Here is an 18,554-nt window from a genome sequence, read left to right on the forward strand (position 1 = left end):
AGCGTCTGGTAGGTCTGCGCAGACAGCGCTGCCAAACCTCTGACTCCTCCAGTCCTGCCGCCGCCGATAGCCCCACAAGGCGAGATGGGAAGTCCGCCGGAGCAGAGGGGAGAAAATTCAAAACGAGTCTACTCAACCTCGTCTTGGCTCCGAGGCCCCGCCATGGAGACCAGCATAATGCGCAGGCGCACCCCACCGGGAACGCGCAGCGCAGTCCCACGAGAGTAAGACCACTGTCGGCCACCGTCGACCGTTTCCTCTCCCATTGGTTCTTTTTTTCGTATTTCCGCCTCTTTCCTCTCTCTAAAACCCGCAGTTAAGAGGCGAGACTTAGGAAAAACCTCTGCCTAGTGAGACTCTGGTTGGCAATATGTATGAGAAAAAAAAAAAAAAAAACTGGCAAGGCGTTAGTCAAGAAAAACTGAAGACAGGAAATTTGATATCTGGCTGGAATCTGGAGGATTTAATGCAAATAAGATATTCTGAGGGCAGCGTGGCAGTAAAAGACTACAATTCCCAGTGGTCACAGCGTTTGAGAAGCGATGCTTTCTGAGACTTGTAACTAGGAGCTGTATTTGAACTAAGGCTCAGGACAGCCTCTTGAAAAAAATTTTTTTATTAATAAAGCGGATTTCAGTGAGATCTTTTTCCTAATCGATAACAGGCCCACATGTATGGGAAGAATTCTAACAATGATTAAAGGGACATGCTACCTTTAAGACTATGCTTTTCTAATCGATGACTCCTAAATCTAGGAGTAGGTAGTCGATGTTTGTGGTCTGGCCGTCTGTAGAAGGGCAGCCTCGTGCTTTCTGCGGAGGAGACCGGAGGAGAGAAAGCAGAGTCCAGGCTTAGACTGCAGCTCCTCGCTTACCTGTGCAGTCTAATTTTGAGCTGCCTCTTTGTAGTCCTACAAGACAGGAGCCCCCTGTTGTGGATCTGCTAACCGACGTTTCCGTGGACAAGTCGTGTGTGTACTCGCCATGGCTCAGCTCCAAACACGCTTCTACACTGATAACAAGAAGTAAGTAAGCGTTCCACCCTTCGCTCCCTTCCCGAGTTCCTTTCCGACCACCCCTTTGGTATGACCTTGCGGATCCCTGGTTGTTTCTGCTGTCATCCCCACCCTTTTTTCTGAGATTACCTCCTTTCTAACCGGCTTCGCAGATTCTATATAATTTGAATTGTGAGTGTGGAGAAGACTGAAGGGCTTCAGGTTTGCTTTCTCAATGAAACATTTTATATGTGTAATTTAAAATGAACAGTGGGCCTTGTCGTTATAGGGTGTCTGCTAGTGGTAGTTCACAGTTTTGAGAACACGTCTTTTTTTTTTTTTTTTTTAAGTAGGTGATAGAAGATGCTTTTCTAAACCAGGTTAGAAAGTGGAGCTCTGACCATGGGGTTATGGTAGAGTTGGTTTTGATAAGTGTGAAGTCGATTTAGTTACTGATTATTTTTATATATATACATGTATATACTATAAATATATACTTTATCATGTATTTATGTATAAGTCGCATTAATATATAAACGTAAACATATTTACCATTTTTATATATCTATATAGGTATATAAACATTTTAACCAGTGGTCTCAAGGTCTGTTAGCACTCATTCGAAAACTAATTATATGCTGCCTTGTGGTACATATTGCATTGTTAGTTTTCTTTGTGTTTGCCTGGTCTCTTCCAACTATATTGGAAGTCTCTTGAGGGCAGGGACTATATATTAAGCTTCTTGGATTGGCTGAGTCAACAAAAAATGTCACATTTTTCAGTGAAAATGATAATACATATTTGTTGTGTTAATAAGCTAAAGTTAGCCATAAACTAGGAAACTCCCACCTGAGTTATACCTGTGGTTTTGTTTGTAGCTTTATGAGGGGAGCTAGTAAATAATCTTCTCTCCTCTTGTATTGTTGCTGAAAGTATACGTAAATCGTATCATCAATGCACCTGAATAGATGTACTTATATACAGAGCCTTAATACTTCTCTAGGAATATAGTGATGCATTAACATAACCACTGTGTATTTTAATTGAAAGTAGGTTTTTTTGTTTTTCTTAAAATAACATTTTTTTGAAATATTTGGGGCTTTTGTTTGTTTGTTTTGGTTTTTTTGGAGACAGAGTCTCACTCTGTTGCCCAGGCTGGACTGCAGTGGAGGGATCTTGGCTCACTGCAACCTCCGTCTCCCGGGCTCAAACAGTCTTCCCACCTGAGCCTCCCGAGTAGCTGGAATTACAGGCATGTACCACCAAGCCTGGCTAATTTTTGTATTTTTAGTAGAGCCAGGAATTTGCATTGGTGGCCATGCTGGTCTCGAACTCCTGGCCTCAAGCAATCCGCCCACCTTGGTCTCCCAAACTCCTGGAATTACAGGCATGACCCACTGCGTCCAGCCTTGAGATAATTGTTGATTGACATGAAGTTGTAAGAGATAATAGGCCACAGTGCTTTAACCCCTGAAATGAATGGATACATGTCATATGTGTGTTTGAATTTAGGCCCTCCAAAAGGTTAAAAAAAGTAGAAATTAAAATTCTTTGCAGGGCGCTGTGGCTCATGTCTGTAATCCCAGCAGTTTGGGAGGCCGAGGAAGGCAAATTGCTTATCTCAGAAGTTTGAGACTAGCCTGAGCAACATGGTGAATCAGGAGTTTGAGACCAGCCTGAGCAACATGGTGAAACCCCGTCTCTACCAAAAATACAAAAACTTAGCCAGGCATGGTGGTGCCTATCTGTGGTCCCAGCTACTTAAGAGGCTGAGGTGGGAGGATCGCTTGAGCCTAAGAGGCAGAGGTTGCAGTGAGCCAGGATCAGTTCAACTGTACTCCAGCCTGGCGAACATAGTGAGACTCTGTCTCAAAAAAATAAATAAATAAATAAAATTCTTGCTTTTTCTTTTTGCTTAATATTTTGGTCAGTAAAATGGTGTGGTGGGGGGGCTAACTGTCACACACACAAGAATATACATATATGTGAATTATATACATAAATGTATAGCTATAGCCTTATTGCTTAAAGTGTGGTTTGAGGATCATCAGCACCATATTTGCAGAGTTGTGCAACCATCGCCACAGTCAATTTTAGAACATTTTTCATTATCCTTGAGCTGTTTATTAAATAATACCCCCAACTCTAGGCAACCACTGACCTGCTTTCTAGCTCTGTAACTTTATCTCTTCTGGACATTTTGTATAAATGGAATTATATAATGTGATCTTTTGTGACTGGCTTCTTTCACTTACTATGATTTTTAAAAAATGGTTTAACTATGTCATAGTATATGTTAGCACTTCATTCCTTTTTATGGCCAAATAATAGGCCATTAAATGGATGTACCATGTTTTTCCATTCATCAGCTGGTGGGCATTTAGGTTGTTTATACCTTTTATCTATTATGAGTAGTTGTTATGTGAACACTCGTGTACAAGTTTTCGTGTGGATGTATGTTTTCATTTCTCTTGCATATATACTTAGAAGTGGAGTTTTTGGGTCAGATGTAATTCCATGTTTGACTTTTTGAGGAACTGCCAGACTGGTTTTCAAACCAACTGCACCATTTTACATTACTGCCAGCAATAATAAGGGTTCCAGTTGCTCCCTATTTTCACTGACACTTGTTATTAGCTGTCTTTTTAATTATAGCACCCGAGTGGATATGAAATTATATTTCCTTGTGTTTGATTGGCATTTCCCAGATGACTAGTGATGAGCGTTTTCATGTCCCTATTTGGCCATTTAAAAAATTGTGTTGTCTTTTTATTATTGAGTTGTAAGTGTGCTTAATATAGTTTAGATACAAGTTCCTTATCAGACACATGATTTGCTAATATTTTCTCACAGTCTCTCTTATAAGAGTCTCCTAATCTGCCTCCTGTCATGTGTTCCTCTATTTCAGTGTCCACTGTGCAGCCAGAAAGATCTAACTAAATAAAATCTGATGATATTTCTAATTTGCACTGCTATGATAGTTCTTCATTGCCTGCAAAAAAGAAGTGAAAATGATTTCGCATAATATTTGAAGCACTCCATGTGTATCTCTTTAGCCTTTGGTCACTTTAGAGCAAAATCAGACTTTCTGGAAATGGCTGGTTGGGCAGTTTAACAACTCCTAGCTATTTTTTTGATGTTCTCCCTGCTTTCCTGCACACTGCTTCTTCCAGCCTACCCTTCCCTCACCTGGCAAAAACTCACTTCTCTTTTGAGACAGGGTCTTTCTGTATCACCCAGGCTGGAGTGCAGTGCAGTGGTGTGATCTCAGCTCACCACAACCTCCACCTCCTGGGCTCAGGCAGTCCTCCCACCTCAGCCTCCCAAGTAGCTGGGACTACAGGCACATGATACCACGCCTGGCTAATCACTTTTCTGAATGTAGCTTAACATTTATCTTTTTTGTGCATCCTTTCAGGGCCTGCTCCCCTGCCCTCCTTTTCTCTGGTTAAAATGACCTGTGATGTCTTTGTTCTGTTTATACATGTCACCTAATGACATTGTTCTTATATGACTTCATTCTATTTGATTACCAGACTTCAACCTCTTCTTAGAACAGAGATCATGTTTTAATTCATTTTTGTTTACAACATGTAGCAAAATGTCTGGAATTTATTTACCCAATAAATGTATGTTGAATTCGTAAAAGCATATTTGTTCAAATATCTGTAGACTTGATCTTGACATATCATTTCCTTTTTATAGATATGCTGTAGATGATGTTCCCTTCTCAATCCCTGCCGCCTCTGAAATTGCTGACCTTAGTAACATCATCAATAAACTACTAAAGGACAGAAATGGTGGGTATATATGCTTAGGAGAGGATGCAATGCCACTGATTACTCTAAAATGCATTACGTTTTTAGTTCCTTTTTTGGCCTTATGATACTGTATGAATTTTGTAATGGTAAAATTTGTAAGTTATAAAGTACAGGTTCTTCTGCTGGATAATACTGTAAATACTGCTTTGAAAGAAAAGTTTTCAGAAAAAAATGTTTCTGTTTAACCTGTTTTTGAGGCAATGTGGATATATGGTGGTTGTAGTTAAGGAATAAAGATTTTGGTATAAAGTTGTAATATAGAGGTAATCAAGACATTGATTGTTCTACAGAGGACTGAGTTATGTAGGCATGAAGCAAGCGTTTTAGTGCTTAGGCCCCACCTGCTAGTGAAGCACAAAGCAAAATGACAATATCAGTATTTGAGTGTTTAGTGTAATATCAAAATGCCAGTATGAATACCAGTATTTTATTTTTTGTGTCCAGAATTCATTTAAAAAAAGGGTATAACAAAACACGCAAGAATATAAAACGTTTAAAAGATACAAATATTAAATATATACTGTGGTACTAATATATTTGCCCATTAAATTAATATGAACAATGTATGTAAAAATATAAATGAAATCAGATTGGCTATGAGTTAATAATTGTTGAAGTTTGTAATCCCAGCACTTTGGGAGGCTGAGGCGGGTAGATCACGGGGTCGGGAGTTTGAGATCAGCCTGACCAACATGGTGAAACCCCATCTCAACCTAAAAATACAAAAATCAGCTGGGCGTGGTGGCACATGCCTGTAATCCCAGCTACTCGAGAGGCTGAGGCAGGAGAATTGCTTGAACCCAGGAGGCGGAGGTTGCGGTGAGCCAAGATCGTGCCATTGCACTCCAGCCTGGGTGACAGAGGGAATCTCAAAAAAAAAAAATTGTTAAAGTTTGTATTATTTTCTGTATCTCATTGTCGTTTTGATTGATATTTCTGAATTTTTCCATATGTATTAAACTTTCTATAATAAAATTTTTTTTTTTTTTGTATTTTTTAGTAGAGACGGGGTTTCACTGTGTTAGCCAGGATGGTCTTGATCTCGTGATCTCATGATCCGCCCGTCTCGGCCTCCCAAAGTGCTGGGATTACAGGCTTGAGCCACCGCACCTGGCCTATAATAAAATATTTTTTAAAAAGTAAAGAAACATTGCGTAAAATAGAGAAAATTTAAACATGAAACATTAAGCAATTCTTCTGCCTCAGCCTCCAGAGTAGCTGAAATTACAGGTGCCCGCTACCACACCTGGCTAATTTTTTGTATTTTTAGTAGAAATGGGGTTTTACCATGTTGGCGAGGCTGGTCTCGAACTCCTGACCTCAGGTGATCCACCCTCCTGGGCCTCCCAAAGTGCTGGGATTACATGTGTGAGCCACCATGCTAGCCAGAGGCAAGTGTATTTTTATGCAGACGTTTCCAATGCTGCAGAGCTCTTCTGACTCTACCCTAGTTGGAGGAATGGGGAGGTAAGAGGTAAGAGTTATACGCTAATGTGTAATATTTTCCTCATCTTCGTCTTCAAATAATCACATAAGTTTTTTGTGAAATTTGAGATGATGTTTTCAAGCAACCTCATTGGCTTGGGGTGGGGGAGGAGGGGACAGGGTCTGCAATATTTTTATTGCTAGCAAGTTACCGTTCAGTATTCAATATTCAAGTATATTTACATAGCATTTCCTGTTGATTCTTGTCTTTGTTTTCATCACGGATATGTAGAGATTCCGATGCATAGTTACCTTTATAAATTTCAAAACTGTTATGTAGTCTATTTGTTGAAAAAGTCTTTGAACTAAAATAAGAAATATTCTTTTTAATTTTTGTAGGTACATGGTAGGTGTATCTATTTATGGGGTACATTACATATTTTGATACAGGCATATAAGGTGTAATAATCACGTCAGGGTAAATGAGGTATCCATTACCTCAATCATTTATCCTTTGTGTTACAAACAATCCAGTTATACTCTTTGTTATTTTTAAATGTATAATTAAATTATTGACTATGGTCACCCAGTTGTGCTGTCAAATACTAGATCTTATTTATTCTTTCAATTTTTTGTACCCATTAACCATCCATTCCCACTTGCCTCTCATTTCCCCCACTACCGTTCTCAGCGTCTGGTAACTATCCTCCTACTCTGTATCTCCATGAGTTCAATTGTTTTAATTTTTTGCTCACACAAATAAGTGAGAATATGCAAAGTTTGTTTTCTGTGCTTGGCCTATATCACTGAACATAATGACCTCCAGTTCTACCCATGTTGCTGCAAATGACAGGATTTCATTCTTTTTTATGGCTGAATAGTACTCCATTATGTAGAAGTACTAATATCCTGATTTCTTTACCTTTGAGTATATACCTAGTGGTGCTATTGCTGGATCATATGGTAGCTCTATTTTTAGTTTTTTCAAGAATCTCCAAACTGTTCTCCATAGTGGTTGTACTAATTTACATCCCCACGAAGGTTTATGAGGGGTCCCTTTTCTCCATATCCTCACCAGCATTTGTTATTGCCTGACTTTTAGATAAAAGCCATTTTGGCCGGGCGTGGTGGCTCACACCTGTAATCCCAGCACTTTGGGAGGCTGAGGTGAGTGGATCACAAAGTCAAGAATTCAAGACTAGCCTGGCCAACATGGTGAAACCCCATCTCTACTAAAAATTCAAAAATTAGCTGGGTGTGGTGGCAGGTGCCTGTAATTCCAGCTACTCGGGAGGCTGAGGCAGGAGAATTGCTTGAACCTGGGAGGCGGAGGTGCAGTGAACTGAGCTCATGCCACTGCACTCCAGCCTGGGTGACAGAGCAGGACTCTGTCTTGTGGGGGGAGGGGGGAAGCCATTTTAACTGGGGTGAAATGATATCTCATTGTAGTTTTGATTTATATTTCACTGATGATCAATGATAGTGAGCACCTTTTCATATGCCTGTTTGCCATTTGAATGTTTTCTTTTGAGAAATGTATGTTCAAACCTTTTGCCCAACTTTTAATCAGATTATTACAGTTTTTCCTACAGAGTTTTTTGAGCTCCTTATGTATTCTGGTTATTAATTCCTTGTCAGATGGGTAGTTGGCAAATAATTACTCCCATTCTGTGGGTTGTCTCTTCACTTTGTTAATTGTTTCCTTTGCTGTGCTTTTTAACCTGAGGGGATCCCATTTGTCCTTTTCTGCTTTGATTGCCTGTGCTTGTGTGGTATTACTCAAGAAATTTTTGCCCACACCACTGTCCTGGGGAGTTTCCCCAATGTTTTATTGTATTAGTTTCATAGTTTGAGGTCTTAGAAATATTTAAGTCTTTAATACCTTTTGTTCTGATTTTTGTATATGGCAAGAGATAGGGGTCTAGTTTCATTTTTTTTTGCATATGGATACCTAGTTTTCCCAGCACCATTATTGAAGAGACTGTTCCCCAGTGTAGGTTTGAATTCACTGTGGATGTGTGGATTTGTTTTGGCTTCTCTATTCTGTTCCATTGGTGTATGTGTCTGTTTTTATGCCAGTACCATGCTGTTTTGGTTACTATAGGTCTGTAGTATAATTTGAAGTCAGGTAATGTGATTCCTCCAGGTGTGTTCTTTTTGCTTAAGATAGCTTTGGCTATTCTGGGTCTTTTGTGGTTCCATGTAAATTTTAGGATTTTTTTTTTGTGTGTGTGAAATATGTCATTGGTATTTTGATAAGGATTGCATTGAATCTGTAGGTTGCTTTGGGTACTATGAACATCTTAACAATGTTAATTCTTCCAATCCACGATCCTGGAATATCTTTCCATTTTTTTGTGTCCTCTTCAATTTCTTTTTTTCTTTTTCTTTTCTTTTCTTTTTTTTTTGAGACGGAGTTTCACACTTGTTGCCCAGGTTGGAGTGTAATCCCATAATCTCAGCTCACTGCAACCTCCACCTCCTGGGTTCAAGCGATTCTCCTGCCTCAGCCTCCTGAGTAGCTGGGATTACAGGTGCCTGCCACCACGCCCAGCTAATTTTTGTATTTTTAGTAGAGACTTGGTTTCACCATGTTGGCCAGGCTGGTCGCAAACTCCTGACCTCAGGTGATCCATCCACCTCAGCCTCCCAAAGTTCTGGGATTACAGGCATGAGCCACTGCACGCAGCCCTCTTCGATGTCTTTCATCAATGTTTTGTAGTTTTTGTTGTAGAGATCTTTCACTTCTTTGGTTAATTCCTAGGTATTTTATTTGTGGCTACTGTAAGTAGAAATACTTTCTTGATTTCTTTTTCTGATTGTTCGCTGTTAGTATATAGAAACGCTACTGATTTTTGTATCATGCAACTTTACTGAATTTATCAGTCCTAATTAGTTTTTGGTAAAATAAAGATTACACCAAATATAAGATTATATCATTGATTTTCCCAAATATAAGATCAAATCATCTGCAAACAAGGATGATGTGACTTCTTCCTCTCCAATTTGGATGCCCTTCCTTCCTTCCTTCCTTCCTTCTTTCCTTCCTTCCTCCCTCCCTTCCTCCCTTCTTCTCCTCTTTCCTTCCTTTCCCTCCCCTCCCCTCCCCTCCTTCCTGTCTGATTGCTCTAGCTAGGACTTCCATTGCTGTGTTGAATAACAGTGGTGAAAGTGGGCATCCTTATCATGTTCCAGATGTTAGAGGAAAAGCTTTCAGTTTTTTCCCCCATTTAGTATGGGAGTCTATATGTTCCAGATGTTAGAGGAAAGGCTTTCAGTTTTTTTCCCCATTTAGTATGGGAGTCTATTATATTTGACTTTTATTATGTTGAAATATGTTTTCTATACCCAGTTTTTTAAGGGCTTTTATCATGAAAGGATGTTGGATTTTATCAAATGCTTTTTCAGCATCAATTGAAATGATTATATGCTTTTTGTCCTTCATTCTGTTGATATGATGTATATATTAGGGTTCTTAGAGGGACAGGACTAATAGAATAGATGTATATATGAAAGGGTTTGCTTTTTGGTTTGTTTGTTTGTTTCTTTTTTTTTTTTTTTTTTTTTTTTTTTTTTTTTTTGAGACGGAGTCTCGCTCTGTCACCCGCACTGGAGTGCAGTGGCCGGATCTCAGCTCACTGCAAGCTCCGCCTCCCGGGTTTACGCCATTCTCCTGCCTCAGCCTCCCGAGTAGCTGGGACTACAGGCGCCAGCCACCTCGCCCGGCTAGCTTTTTGTATTTTTTAGTAGAGACGGGGTTTCACCGTGTTAGCCAGGATGGTCTCGAACTCCTGACCTCGTGATCCGCCCGTCTCGGCCTCCCAAAGTGCTGGGATTACAGGCTTGAGCCACCGCGCTCGGCTGTTTGTTTCTTTGTTTTGAGACAGACTCTCGCTCTGTCACCAGGCTAGGGTGCAATGGCACGATCTCGGCTCACTGCAACCTCTGCCTCCCAGGTTCAAGCAATTCTCCTGCTTCAGCCTCCCGAGTAGCTGGGAGTACAGGTGCGTGCCACCAAACCCGGCTGGCTAATTTTTGTATTTTTAGTAGAGACTGGGTTTCACCATGCTGGCCGGGCTGGTCTTGAACTCCTGACCTCATGGGGCTGCCCACCTTGGCCTCCCAAAATACTGGGATTATAGGCATGAAACACTGCGCCCAGCTGAAAGGGAGTTTATCAAGGAGTATTGACTCACACAATCACAAGGTGAAGTCCCACAATAGGCTTCTGCAAGCTGAGGAGCAAGGAAGCCAGTCCCAGTCCCAAAACCTCAAAAGTAGGGAAGCCGGCAGTACAGCCTTCAGTCTGTGGCTGAAGACCCGAGAGTCCCTGGCAAACCACTGGTCCAAGAATCCAAAAGCTGAAGAACTTGGAGTCCAATGTTTGAGGGCAGGAAGCATCTAGCACAGGAGTAAGATAAAGGCCTGAAGACTCATCCAGTCTAGTCCTTCCACATTCCTCTGCCTCCTTTTATCCTAGCCATGCTGGCAGCTGATTAGATGGTACCTACCCAGATTGAGGGTAAGTCTGCCTCTCCCATTCCACTGACTCAAATGTTCATCTTCTTTGGCATCACCCTCACAGACACATGCAGGAACAATACTTGCATCCTTCAATCCAATGAAGTTGACACTCAGTGATAACCATCACAGTGTATTACATTGATTTGTGTATGTTGAACTATTCTTGCATCCCTGGGATAAATCTTACTTGATCATGATGATCTTTTTAATGTGTTGTTGAATTTGGTTTGCAAGTATTTTGTTGAAGAAAGAATTATTCCTGTAAGAGAAGCTTTGCAATTCCAGTATGTTACCCAAATAGTTGCTTATTTTTCTAAACATATAGACTGAACATTATTCCTTTTGTATAGACTGTTACCATATTGCAACTCCGAAAGAAATAATGAATGTAAGTACAGTAGTGATTCTCAGTAGCTGTTAATCCCGATAATTAGATAAAAGACAGACAAGGAGCATTATGGTGGATGGAATCAGACTGATATAATCTGAGCCCTAAGATGGGTCTTAATATCTTAAAAAGAGACACAATCATTGGGAGGCTGAGGTGGGTGGATCACCTGAGGTCTGGAGTTTGAGACCAGACTGACCAACATGGAGAAATCCTGTCTCTACTAAAAATACAAAATCAGCTGGGCGTGGTGGCGCATGCCTGTAATCGGAGGCTGAGGCAGGAGAATGGCTTGAACGCAGCAAGTGGAGGTTGCTGTGAGCCGAGATCGCACCATTGCACTCCATCCTGAGCAACAAGAGTGAAACTCCATCTCAAAAAAAAAAAAAAAGAGAGAGACACAACCAGATCCTATTTGCATCCTGATGGGATGTAATAGAAAATAGACAATACTGCCTATGAATATTCTTGCAAAAAAAAACCCCTGAAATCTAGCCAGCCATTTACCATTTACCTCTGACTAGTTTATAGGATATTTGTGTGATAAAGAAACATGTTAAAGGACACCTTGGAGATGGAGTCAACAAAACCCAGAATGTATGAAATGTAACAAAACAGATGACCCACTTTCATCAACAAATACCTGGCAAGGAGAAAAAGAAGGAGAAACTGTTAAAGATTAAAAGAAACATTAATCAAATATAATGTATAGATTATGGATGCTGATTTTTGAAAGCTCACTGTAAAAGAACTTTTACTATTTGATATTAGAAGGAATGATTGTTAAATTTTAAAATATTGTGACTAATTTTTAAGTCCTTATATTTTAGAGATACATACTAAAGTATTTACAGATGAAATGATTTAATTTCTGAGATTTGCTTCAAAATAAACCAGCCGGGGAATGGAGGGAGGAATATGGATGATGTTCCATTAGTTGGTAGATGTCAAAATGGGCAATAGTGATGGGATTCATTGTTATTTCTACTTTTGGATATGTTTGAAATAATAAAAGTTTTTTAAACCAAAATACACCAACAACAATAAAAAGACATTATACTAACAGAACAAAGTATTTCTGATCTTAAAAATTACAGAGAAACTCAGAGGCCACACTGGGATAATCGGTACCTGTTTGTTTTGGGAGTTCTCATATACCTCTGCCAGTATTACTTCAGATATTAAGAACAATAATTTTGTTATATATTTTCCTCAGAGTTCCACAAACATGTGGAGTTTGATTTCCTTATTAAGGGCCAATTTCTGCGAATGCCCTTGATCAAACACATGGAACTGGAGAACATCTCATCAGTAAGTTCAAATACTTGCCTTCTGTATTTCACTTAAGGCATTATTGGCTTAAACTCCTTTTAAAATCACACTGAATGTATCTTTAGTAGCAATGATTCTTTTTAATATATTGAATATATATAGTGTGTTATATATTGTGTGTATATTATGTGTGTATACTGAATATATATCGTATGTGTATATATATGTATATTCCTGTATGTTCTGTTTTGAAGCCCTCTTTTTTTGTGAGAGTGTTTTATTCAAGAAATAAATGAGGCCGGGCGCAGTGGCTCAAGCCTGTAATCCCAGCACTTTGGGAGGCCGAGACAGGCGGATCACGAGGTCAGGAGATCGAGACCATCCTGGCTAACACGGTGAAACCCCGTCTCTACTAAAAATACAAAAAACTAGCTGGGCGAGGTGGCGGGCGCCTGTAGTCCCAGCTACTCGGGAGGCTGAGGCAGGAGAATGGCGTAGACCCGGGAGGCGGAGCTTGCAGTGAGCTGAGATCCGGCCACTGCACTCCAGCCCGGGAGACAGAGCGAGACTCCGTCTCAAAAAAAAAAAGAAATAAATGAACACATTCTTCATATATGTGGAAGAACTGGCAAGAAAGGGAATAGCAAATATGTGTGTACAAATACTGGTGCACAAAATAACTGGGCACATATAAAAACTGTGGATTATGTTATTATTTTTCCCTTCCTCTTATTTTCAGAGTTTCCTTATATTGCTTTTATGATTAAAAATATAACTTATAGTTGTTGTTTGTTTTGTGATTTTTAAAAATTGTGGTAAAATATACATAACATAAAATTTAGAGTTTTAACCATTCTCAAGTATACAATTCAGTGGCATTAAGTACATTTACAATATTGTGCAACCATCACCATTTTCCAGAATTATTTCCTTATCCTGAACAGAAGACCTGTACCCATTAAACAATATGCTTTTATTCTTAATTTTAATGTTTTCTTATATCTTCTTTTTTTTTTTTTCTGAGACAGAGTCTCCATCTGTTGCCCAGGCTAGAGTGCAGTGGCACAGTCTTGGCTCACTAAAACCTCTGCCTCCTGGGTGCAAGTGATTCTTGCGCCTCAGCCTCCCAAGTAGCGGAATTACAGGCATCCACCACCACGCCTGGCTAATTTTTGTATTTTCAGTAGAAACAGTGTTTCACCATGTTGGCCAGGCACGTCTTGAACTCCTGACCTCAGGTGATCCGCCCGCCTCAGCCTCCCAAAATACTGGGATTATGGATGTGAGCCACTGCACCTGGCCTAAGGCTTTCTTATATTCCTTTCCCCGCTATTTTCAGCATAAGTTTCACAAGGCCATTAATATTTCTTCCTTTTAAATTTTTTATTAGGAGATAGGTCTTGCTTTGTTGCCTGGGCTGGACTTGAACTCCTAGGCTCAAGCAGTCTTCCTGCCCCAGATTTCCTAATGTTAATAGGTAGGACTACAGGTGTGAGCCATCATGCCAAGCTATTAATTCCTAATAATCACTCTTAGCTTACTGTTAGGTCAAATAAAGTTCTTGACTTTTTAAATGGCTCCAAATTTGCTGACTTATGAAGGGGACTAATATGAAGGATATTAAGGAGATATATTAAATTGGGGTTCTTTATCTTCATAATGTAGTATTTTAAAACTGTACCATCTGACTTGTTACTGGTTTCTCTTGTGACTAGGAAGAAGTTGTGGAAATAGAATACGTTGAGAAGTATACTGCACCCCAGCCAGAGCAATGCATGTTCCATGATGACTGGATCAGTTCAATTAAAGGGGCAGAGGAATGGTATTGCCAGATTAATGCTCTTCTCTTTTTTAATTTACCTCCTTCAGTCTTTTTAAATCCATATATAAATATTTTTCTGTGATTTACTGTTATTTGTAAATTAATTTTGTGATCTCTGTATCAGTGGCCATGCCAAACAGAAAGATCTTTGCACTCAGTGTCTTCAAGAAGAAACAGGTGGTCAGGTATGGTGGCTCACACCTGTAATCCCAACACTTTGGGAGGCCGAGGCGGGTGGATTACGAAGTCAGGAGATTGAGACCATCCTGGCTAGCATGACGAAACCCCGTCTCTACTAAAAAAATACAAAAAATTAGCTGGGTGTGGTGGCAAGTGCCTGTAGTCCCAGCTACTCGGAAGGCTGAAACAGGAGAATGGCGTGAACCTGGGGAGTGGAGCTTGCAGTGAGCCGAGATGGCCCCACTGTACTCCCGCCTGGGCGACAGAACGAGACTCCGTCTCAAAAAAAAAAAAAAAAAAGAAGAAACAGGTATTTATTAATGGATACTCTTCTGTTCTGTTCAAGATGTAATAGTAACAATTACTGTTGTCTTTTTTTTTTTTTTTTTTTTTTTAAACAGGGTCTCCTTCTGTTGCCCAGGCTGGTTTCAAACTCCTGGGCTCAAGCAGTCCTACTGCCTCAGCCTCCTGAATAGATGGGATTTCTCTACACCCATCTATGTTTGTCTTCTGAATAAGTCATGTATCTTAGAGCATTTAATTTATTTGGTTCGATTATGTTGCTTTTAAGACCAAGGATAGGCTGGGCGCGGTGGCTCAAGCCTGTAATCCCAGCACTTTGGGAGGCCGAGACGGGCGGATCACGAGGTCAGGAGATCGTAGACCATCCTGGCTAACACGGTGAAACCCCGTCTCTACTAAAAAAAAAAAAAAAATACAAAAACCAGCCGGGCGAGGTGGCGGGCGCCTGTAGTCCCAGCTCCTCAGGAGGCGGAGGCAGGAGAATGGCATAAACCCGGGAGGTGGAGCTTGCAGTGAGCTGAGATCCGGCCACTGCACTCCAGTCCGGGCGACAGAGTGAGACTCCGCCTCAAAAAAAAAAAAAAGACCAAGGATATAGTTTGTTTCATAGAGGAAAAAAGTAACCGGTATAGCCATAGATCTCCTGGCCTAATACCATAAAGATGCATGGCATGCTCTTTTAGGGCTAGAAAGAACAGACTGTACTCAAGAAAGAAGGTACAGATATCTCAGGGCAAATCCTCACTGGCCTTGCGTTTAGGAAAACACCTCAAGAGTAGATTGTAGTAGGAGCTTACTTCTTTCAAAGAACATCTCCCTGGAGTTATTACATAAAGTTATGTTTCTACTAGTTTTAGTTTAAGTGGTTTTCACTGGTTGAGTACAAAGTACTTCAGGTTGACAGCCAGGTGCGTGGCTCACGCCTGTAATCACAGCACTTCGGGAGCCTAAGGCAGGTGGACCACTTGAGATCGGAAGTTTGAGACCAGCCTGGCCAACATATTGAAACCTACTAAAAATATAAAAAATTAGTCGCGTATGGTGGTCCATGCCCGGAGTCCCAGTTATTCAGGAGGCTGAGGCAGGAGAATCACTTGAACCCAGGAGGCAGAGGTTGCAGTGAGCTGAGATCGCGCCACTGCCCTGCAGCCTGAGTAACAGAGCAAGACTCTGTCTCAAAAAAAAAAAAAAAAAAAGAGCACTACAGGTTGGGTATTCCTTATCTGGAAATGTTTGGTACCAGAAGTGTTTTGGATTTAGGATTTTTTTTTGGTGGGGGTGGGTTTTGCAGTATTAACATATACATAGTGAATATCTTAGGGATGTGATCCAAGTCTAAACATGAAATTCATTTATGTTTCGTATATAGCTTATACATCTAGCCTGAAAGTAATTTTATATTATGTATATATAATATATAATATATGTATATTATATATATATTTTATATATATATGTGTGTATTTTTTTTGAAACGGAGTCTCGCTCTGTTGCCCAGGCTGGAGTGCAGTGGCACAATCTCAGATCACTGCAAGCTCTGCCTTCCAGGTTGAGGCCATTCTTCCGCCTCAGCCTCCCGAGTAGCTGGGACTCTAGGCACCCGCCACCACGCCTGGCTAATTTTGTTTTTGTATATTTAGTAGAGACAGGGTTTCACCATGTTAGCCAGGATGGTCTCGATCTCCTGACCTCGTGAATCGTCCGCCTCAGCCTCCTAAAGTACTGGGATTACAGGTGTGAGCCACCACGCCCAGCCAATTTTATACAATGTTTTTAATAATTTTGTGCCTGAATCACAATTTTGACTGCGTTTTGACTACAGCCTGTCATTATGAAGTCAGGTGTGAAATTTTCCACTTGTGGTGTCATGTTGGTGCTCAAAAAGTTTTGGATTTTGGAGAATTTTGGACTTATTTTCAGATTAGGGATGCTCAACCTGTGTTAGCATCAAGTCAACAAGTAATTTGCATAGCTTTTGTGAGAGTTGTATTGTTTACAACAATATAAAAATGAAATCAGCCAGGCGCAGTGGTTCACGCTTGTAATCCTAGCACTTTTGGAGGCCGAGGCGGGTGGATCACAAAGTCAGGAGTTCGAGACCAGCTTGGCCAACACAGTGAAACCCAGTCTCTACTAAAAATACAAAAAAAATTAGCTGGGCTTGGTGGTGGGTGCCTGTAATCCCAGCTATTCAGGAGGCTCAGGCAGTAGAATCTCTTGAACCTGGGAGGCAGAGGTGGCAGTGAGCCAAAATTATGCCACTGCATTCCAGCCTGGGTGACAGAGCTAGATTCCATCTCAAAAAAAAAAAAAAGGAAATCTAGGATTTGCCAAGTATTATTATTATTTTTATTTATTTATTTATTTTGAGACGGAGTCTTGCTCTGTTGCCCAGGCTGAAGTGCAGTGGCGCAGTCTCGGCTCACTGCAAGCTCCACCTCCCAGGTTCACGCCATTCTCCTGCCTCAGCCTCCCGAGTAGCTGGGACTACAGGCACCCACCACCACGCCCAGCTAATTTTTTGTATTTTTAGTAGAGATAGGGTTTTCACTGTGTTAGCCAGGATGGTCTCGATCTCCTGACTTCATGATCCACCCGCCTCGGCCTCCCAAAGTGCTGGGATTATAGGAGTGAGCCACCACGCCCAGTCATGCCAGGTATTATTTTTAGGAGGTTGAGAAACATCAAGTGATCTGATCTAGTGTGTTTTGAAATCTCAATCTTCATATCAAAGAAGCGTTTAAAAGTATACTCCTCAAAGTTACTTTGTCATTGCCACAGAAACAAAATTCATTTTCAGGGTTTGAAAAAACTGCTTTTTCTGTTTCATAAGATATTTTTTCTCTTCATAGGATCTTGACTGGTTCTTATGATAAGACTTCTCGGATCTGGTCCTTGGAAGGAAAGTCAATAATGACAATTGTGGGACATACAGACGTTGTAAAAGATGTGGCCTGGGTGAAAAAAGGTTAGGACATTTTCCTTACACTTTGAGGAATCCTAGATAGGGATTTGGAAATAAGCCATTTTTGGTGCTGAGGAAGAATGGGGAGTGGGTAGGAAGCATCTCATACCTCAGTTATTATGAGGTCTTTCAAAAAATACAGTGTTCAAGAAGAAAAAGATTATATAAAAAATTCATAAATTGTTAGAAGTGAATATTTATTAAAATTGCATCAGATAATATACATTTTCAAGTTGATATTGAGTGTATTACATTCATCTATTTTCTTCTTGTTTGTTTGTTTTGAGATGGAGTCTTGCTCTGTCACTCAGGCTAGCGTGCAGTGACATGATCTCGGCTCACTGCAACCTCCGCCTCCCAGGTTCAAGTGATTCTCCTGCCTCAACCTCCCAAGTAGCTGGGACTATAGGCGCCTACCACCACGCCCGGCTAATTTTTGTATTTTTAGTACAGATGGGGTTTCACCATGTTGGCCAGGCTGGTCTCAAACTCCTGACCTCGTGATCCACCCACCTCGGCTTCCCAAAGTGCTGGGATTACAGGCGCTTGAGCCACCGCTCCTGGCCTGTTTGTTTTTTGCGGCAGAGTCTCTGTCGCCCAGACTAGAGTGCAGTGGCTCAATCTCAACTCACTGCAACTTCCACCTCCCAGGTTCAAGCAGTTCTCCTGCCTCAGCCTCCTGAGTGGCTGGGATTACAGGCGCCTGCCCCCACCCACACCCACCTAATTTTTGTATTTTTACTAGAGACAGGGTTTTGCCATGTTGGCCAGGCTGATCTCAAACCCCTGACCTCAAGTGATCCGCCTGTCTTGGCCTCCCAAAGTGCCAGTATTAGAGGCATGAGCCACCGCACCCAGCC

At 40.9% G+C, this 18,554-nt stretch overlaps 2 protein-coding genes across 8 annotated transcripts in view; one reads left to right on the forward strand and one right to left on the reverse strand.

The window, feature by feature from the left end:
- CARF (calcium responsive transcription factor) overlaps nucleotides 1-193 on the reverse strand; it is a 92,208-nt gene extending 92,015 nt beyond the window's left edge. For 4 of the 5 annotated variants that reach the window (XR_004441617.1, XM_033230665.1, XM_033230660.1 and 1 more), the window contains exon 1: nucleotides 138-193. The gene's annotated coding sequence lies outside the window, so the exon portion shown is untranslated. The remainder of the gene's footprint in view (nucleotides 1-137) is intronic. The other variant, XM_033230663.1, reaches the window with a different exon arrangement.
- A 43-nt stretch (nucleotides 194-236) lies between these two features.
- WDR12 (WD repeat domain 12) overlaps nucleotides 237-18,554 on the forward strand; it is a 33,696-nt gene continuing 15,378 nt past the window's right edge. Inside the window, exons 1-5 of one of the 3 annotated variants that reach the window (XM_033230668.1) lie at nucleotides 237-1,024; nucleotides 4,700-4,794; nucleotides 12,369-12,463; nucleotides 14,140-14,246; nucleotides 17,582-17,697. In XM_033230668.1, coding sequence (XP_033086559.1) covers nucleotides 984-1,024; nucleotides 4,700-4,794; nucleotides 12,369-12,463; nucleotides 14,140-14,246; nucleotides 17,582-17,697 — 454 coding nt within the window. In that variant the 5' untranslated portion in view covers nucleotides 237-983. Of the gene's footprint in view, nucleotides 1,025-1,098; nucleotides 1,217-4,699; nucleotides 4,795-12,368; nucleotides 12,464-14,139; nucleotides 14,247-17,581; nucleotides 17,698-18,554 lie in introns of those variants that run through there. The other 2 variants (XM_033230670.1, XM_033230669.1) reach the window with 2 other exon arrangements.

Source organism: Trachypithecus francoisi, unplaced genomic scaffold, assembly GCF_009764315.1.
Source record: "Trachypithecus francoisi isolate TF-2019V2 unplaced genomic scaffold, Tfra_2.0 Lachesis_group13, whole genome shotgun sequence".
NCBI lineage: Eukaryota > Metazoa > Chordata > Mammalia > Primates > Cercopithecidae > Trachypithecus > Trachypithecus francoisi.